The sequence below is a fragment of the Fistularia commersonii genome, chromosome 2 (genome assembly GCF_037954325.1).
Source record: "Fistularia commersonii isolate RoL2024-O1a breed Wild chromosome 2, RoL_Fcom_v1.0, whole genome shotgun sequence".
NCBI lineage: Eukaryota > Metazoa > Chordata > Actinopteri > Syngnathiformes > Fistulariidae > Fistularia > Fistularia commersonii.
In genome coordinates this window covers 25,974,156-25,980,178 of record NC_141285.1, presented here as the reverse complement: position 1 = coordinate 25,980,178, position 6,023 = coordinate 25,974,156, and the positions used below count along the sequence as shown (strand labels likewise).

At 52.9% G+C, this 6,023-nt stretch overlaps 1 protein-coding gene and 1 long non-coding RNA gene across 2 annotated transcripts in view; one reads left to right on the top strand and one right to left on the bottom strand.

Moving 5' to 3' along the window:
• Positions 1-2,097, top strand: part of LOC147236860 (uncharacterized) — a 13,361-nt gene extending 11,264 nt beyond the window's left edge. Inside the window, exon 4 of the long non-coding RNA XR_015107346.1 lies at positions 1,856-2,097. This is a non-coding gene — a long non-coding RNA (uncharacterized LOC147236860). The remainder of the gene's footprint in view (positions 1-1,855) is intronic.
• Positions 2,098-3,993: 1,896 nt separating this feature from the next.
• LOC147236859 (protein phosphatase 1 regulatory subunit 3C-B-like) lies at positions 3,994-5,733 on the bottom strand. Its single transcript, XM_086174886.1, has 2 exons — positions 5,592-5,733; positions 3,994-5,465 (listed from the first exon to the last, which is right to left on the bottom strand). Exons 1-2 carry the CDS (start codon positions 5,603-5,605, stop codon positions 4,478-4,480), a joined length of 1,002 nt encoding a protein of 333 aa, XP_086031012.1. The 5' UTR covers positions 5,606-5,733; the 3' UTR covers positions 3,994-4,477.
• Positions 5,734-6,023: the final 290 nt, after the last annotated feature.

Sequence of the window (6,023 nt, the reverse complement as noted above, 5' to 3'; positions counted from 1 at the left end):
CTTCACCTCCGGGCCCCAAAGATGGCCGCCTGTCCTCAGGTGGCTCTGGGTAACCTGAAGGGGCGGGTTTGTTTTTCTGACCTCCCTATCGCCGCGCTGGTTTACCTTCTGTGCATCTTCATTGCATCAGGCGTCCTCGCCGGGATGCGGCGGATGCGGCCGTGGACGCGTTAATGTTTGACGCGCTCGGGCCGCCGCACGTGACTAACGCCGCACGTTTCCTTCATCGCCGGCGTGACCTTTCGAGGGGTCACGAGAGGAGGAGCCGTTCACGAAATAGATTAATCAAAGGTCGCTTGCCGAGGTCCGGGAAATGGTTAGCACATCAGCGGCGCTCGGACGGCTAGGTGTTAGCATTTAGCTGCTCCTAGCATTGTCTTTGTTTTTGTCTTTGTCTCTGGATCGCTAACACTTTCACCTACGTTAGCGCTCTCCGGTGTTTCCAGATTAAGAGTTGGGTTTAAACGTGTTAGTTTGCTAAACCGCCCCCGTCGAATCTAATGTTTTCATTGATTCTGCTCTTAATCCCAACAGTTAGCTAAGATCAGTTAGCCCACTTTCATATTTCGAACATGTTCACCTGCATTAGCGCACTTGGGTGCTCCCTTAAAAGCGCTAGCTTGCTGTTCTGTTTCCATCTAATCTGAACCATTTTTGTTTATTCCTTCCAATGTTCAGCTATCGGAAAACAGCTAGCGAGCAAGATATTTGGTTTTAGTCTTGCGTTTCCTTGCGTCTGTTGGTGTTCTGCCACATCCTGAACTGCTAACACGTTCACCAGCATTAGCACTCTCGGACAATCCCTGACTCAGAGATGCGTTTAACATGCTAACTTGCTCATCCACCGATTAGCTATTGGAAAAACAGTTAGATACGGTCTTTGTCTTGGATTTCTTAGCATCTACTGGTGTTTGGAGAGCAGAGGCAGAATTTGGAAAAATTGGAGAAGGTGCTTTTTGCCAGTAATCAGAGGACAATGTTAGCATTCTCTCCCTGCATGCTAGCTAAGGCTCACTTGAATAGCTGGCACAGCAGGCCTCCCCCCGTTTCCAAAGCTGGTTCCGGACGCAACGTCCATCCCCAGAGCTCTTTCTGCTACATTCCTGGATCTTGGAAATCACCAATGTACGCCGTGGAAAATGGAGGTGTTACATGGAGCTTTGACAAGATACCCGGGGTGTAGCATCGGAGCGATAGCGGGGGGATTTAAATCCTGGCTGCCATGACGGAGGAGCGATGAAGGAATGCCGTCGGGCGGAGGGAAGGAAATGAAAGGCCAGATGGTGAACGCAATCCTCGACAACAGATTCCTGTGAGCGGTACACACCCGTAGGAATCTAACCATTCCCCGCCCTTCACCTTCTTCTGCCAGGAAATTGCAGGTACCAAAGGGAGTGCCATCCCATGAAAGGGAGGCGGAGGTGGACCCGACGCCTCAGGGCACGCTATGGTGGTAAAGGGGAAGGGAAGGGGTGTAAATATCACCTTCGACACGCAACTTGGGTAGCAAACGATTGAATACGGTTAGCACTGAATGGAAATAAAAATGCTATTTTGCACAAGTTTAGCTTAGCTCATGGGTTTCTGTCCGTGGCAACGTCCACAACTTTCTTACTCTTGTTCAGTCCTGGGTTGGTGTATTCGAAGGTGATGTAGGCCAAACTCCGACAAACATCTTCGGTCACATATGGGGTATGCTGTCGGTACACTATGCTGCAAACAAGGCGATCCCTCGGTGGCAGGTAGCTCTCCAGGTTAAGGTTAGCGAGGAGGTCAAGCTAATGGGGTGGGATGTTACAGGCTTTAAGGTTTGCCTTGAAGTAATCCTTGTACCTCTTCTTTTGTCCGCCAGCAGATCTTCCCCCATGCGGTAGCTCCCCATAGAGGATACATCTTGGAAGTCTGTCAGGACCCTTGTGGATGACATGGCCCAACCATCTAAGTTAGCGAGAGATGAACATTGTTTCTGACCATTGCTTTGTCTCTCCAGGTGAGTGCCGGTATGCTTTACAGGAAGTGGAAGGCTTCAAGTCATCTGATTTGGTGATGGTACAGTGTCGGTAGGACATCTCCAACAAGAGACCTGGAAGGTTATCTTTCATCTAGAGGTGATCAAGAAAAGTACTCGCTTGACACAACTGGTGTTAGCAAGTACTTGCCTCCTAGCTTGAAGGCAACGGATGGGTAGTTAATATTTGGACAGTAAAAGGTGCGCGCTGTCCAGTTCCTCGATGCTACCAGCCAGCAGAGCGTTTTATTGGTGTAGAAAACAACCTGGCGCGTCCCATAAATCACTCCGCTAACGTGCTTATGTTGCAACTGCTAAAGAACCCTGAGTGACAGGTATGCACTGAGAACGCGGTACAGCTCGCACGCCCCGAGACTTGTACTTCCTCGTTTTCGTCAGCCGGTGTTGTCAAACAGCACGTTATGAAAGCCTGGGCCGCAAAGCTTTGTCGTAACCCGATCTACTGGAAGAGGAGACGGGGTTGGGCTTAGTCAGCTGACGCTCTGTCCGAGGCCCGGTGGCTTCTTTTTCTTGCCACAGCATACGCTTCATCTGTTGCATTGACACTGGACGGTTTCCTACCTCAGGCCAAAAACATGCAGGAGGTTCATTGACAGCCGTGTTGACGTACTTTGTAGGACTCTGTGTGAGACATACAACATGTGCTAACACGGCTTGTCTGCTAACGTTGGCCTACTTCCTGCAGTCGCCTGATTACCGGGGGACTTTTTGTGCAGCAGTGAAGGAGAAGGAATTGGCGACAGGAACTCGAGGAGGACATCCTGGTCCTGCCTGAGGCGCTTCCTTTGTCCATTCCTTCTTTTCAGCTGGGTATGAGTCTTGCTGCTCAGTTGGTTCAAAGTTTTGTCCTTTGAAACTAAAAATGCCCCTTCGGCGAGGAAAGAAAGGGGGCGGGGCTTCTGTATGTCCCAGTTCTTTTTCTTGTTTTTTGAGCGTGTCCTTGTGGAATCCGGCGTCCCGATTAGCCTCGCGCTCACGAGAAGTAGATTCATTTCCTTTCTCGGGGAAACGCGGAGTCTCGAGTTCTTTTTGGTTTGTTTCCTAGAAAGGAGGGTTTGATTTCGGACTTAAAAAACAAACAAGCAAAGAGGTTGACAGCTAGTTTTTCCAGCTACCCGGTTGCTATTACATTGCAACCATCATGTAATTATCATGTCATTGACACGCTTTTCAAAAAGCTAGCTTAAAGTCATTAGCATCAATTCCAATAGGTGTAAAAACAGGGTGGTTAGGGAGGCGCGGCACAGACATATCCATTCATCCATTATCTCTACGGCTTATCTTGCACCAAGGGTCACAGCAGCCTATCCCAGTTGTGCAAGAAACGGGGTTCACCCTGGACCAATCACAAGGCCACATTTAGGTACATACCATTTGCCCTCTCAGCCGCACCTCATATAGGCATACAAGTCATTCATTCACATATGAATGACTTGTATGCCTAAATCTAACCTCTGCAAACTTACTGATATTTGATGGTGTGAAACAACTCTGCGCCCTTTTTTTTCTTGACTGACGGCTCAGGAAACGAACGAAAAATCAGAATCCGCATTCATGTCCGCGTTCGAGGGCGCGTGAATGAAAGCAGACAGGAGTCGAGGGGATTACGCACAAATATAGACATTTATTTCTGAGAGGGGGGAAGAAAAAAAAAAAAGACTCGGACACGAGAACGCCGAGTATTTCTTTCACAGCGCAAGAAAAAGGACAAAATAAAAATAAAAAAAAAAAATCACTTCATAAGGACCTCCAGTTCCACACGTCCCGAATCGCCCGTCCGAGAAATTGCACTTGTGAGAGCGAACCCACGCTACCTCTTCCGGTTGCCGTACCGAAAAGGCCCCACCCCTTCCCGACCCCGCGACCTCGCGCCCCCAGCCGACCAATCACCTGCGGTTTCCATAGCAGCTTCACGCCAGAATTTACATTACCCCTCCCCATACCCCCCCCCCCCCCCCCCCCAGAAGGCAGTTTGGATCAAGTGCCACAGTGCTAAAGTTTTTTTAGTGCGCGTTAGCAAGTGAATCAGCTGTGCTCGTTTCCCTTCAATATGGTCCTTCAATATGAAGGACATTATTCAGCGGGATATTGCTTATTTCCTATTTACAAATAGTCAGTGTGTTAGTGGGCGGGCGCTCTGGGAAGGCACGTCGCTATTACATTGTTATTACATTGTTATTACATTTGTTGTTACAACGTCGTTACACCGATATTACACGAAACCTCGCTTTCGTCGAGTTCCTCGGGCGGGTTGCAGCGAAAAGAATTGGGTAAGTCGTCCGCGTCCTCCACTTCCTTCGCTTTTGGGAACACAAAGCAATCTGACTTGTATGCTCGAGTTTGTCTTCTGGCCCCCCGAGCCAGAGCGAGTTTGAACCCACAGCTGGAGCTGGGTCCTGCTTCCCCCCGCCCCGCCAGCGCTTAAACCCCCCCCTCCCGCAAGTTCCTTCACCAGTACGGCATGGTGTTGTCGACCTGGCCCCAGCTCTGCCAGCCGGGGAAGAGTCCGCTGGACATACGCGGACTGCCGAACTGGTCAAACTCCATCTCCAGAACTTTCACCCCGCTGTTCTTGTTCTCCGGCGCCTTCCCGCACTCGACGGGGGCCGGCTGGGCGGCGTCGCCCCAACCTGCGTGCCTCAGGCCGTAGTTCCTGCCGTCGTTATTGTCCCAGAAGGTTTGATCCTGGACCTGGAAGCGGATGCAGAACTCCACGCGGTGGTTCGGGGGCACGTGGGCGGGGAGGTCCAGCACGAAGGCGAAGGTGTCGGTGTCCTGGCAGCCGTAGACGTTGTTCATGAAGGTGCAGTCGATGTCGTCAAAGGTGGCCCAGCTGTCGAAGGTGGAGCGCACCTGGACCGACTTTTCGAAGCCCACGTTTCGCACCCGGACGGTGCCGGTGAGCGAGCGCTCCTGCAGCGAGCAGCTCTCCAAGCATACCGAGTTCTGGATCAGCCGGTTCCTGAAGTCCAGGTAGTCGGCGGAGGGTTGCTTGAAGTCCAGCGCCAGGCTACGCGACGGGCTGATCTTCAGGTCCATGGTGGCCGTCTCCAGGTCGGTCATGTCGAACTGCAGCTCCTCGGCGCCGCCCCCGCGCCTCTTGTACGGCTCGTCGTCGAACTTGGAGAAGACGTGGATGGCCGTAAGGGACATGCCCTTGCTGTCGGCGAACACCACCTTCTTCTTGCCCGCCTTGCCGCCCCAGCCACCTCCTCCGTCGCCGTCATCCACCACCTTCTGCTGGCTGCTGAGGCACGGCCGCAGAGGCTTGTAGAGCCGCGACTGATTGGCCCGGTTCTTGGCCCTCTGGATCTCCTCGTAGGAGCTGAGGAACCCCCTGAGAGGAGGGGGCGAGTGGCTGATGTAGAACCTCATTGCCACGTCTATCGGCATGACCGGGCCGGGCATTGCAGACGGACTGAATGACCGGAGCACACTAAGGGGAGGAGGAGGAAGAGGTGGAAAGAAGAGCGTGAGCCAAGCATACAAGTCCCCGAGGGCGCAGAGTTAAAATGGTGCGACTCTTGCAGGGGAAAGACAAGTGGACCAAGAGTACACTAACCTGGCGGCGCTCATGGAGTCAGGAGGTGAACATATCCAGATAGAACCTTCAATCCAAGCGGAGAACTTCTCTGGTTCTCCTCTAAAGGCTCATGCCGTGGTCACACCCCCCCTCCTCTTCTTCCTGCCGTCGCTCTTCTCCGGTTCCCTCCCTGCTTCTCAGTGCCACCGCCTCCTGCAGCACTCTGGGGTTTTCTACCTCCGCCGCCGGAGGGGTAGGCGGGGCCTTCGCGCGCACCGTCACATGGTTCACCCGGCCGGCCAATGGGAAGGAGGCGGGGGGGATCTAGTGGACCAATGGGCCGAGGGCCTCTCCGCCCCTGGAGGCCGATGGGAGGGCGGGGGAATGGTTGGGATGCCCGGGCCTGTTGCCTCAGATGCTATTCCAGAAGCGTGATGGACCCCTGCTGGAGCCGTGCAAGGGTGAGGAAGC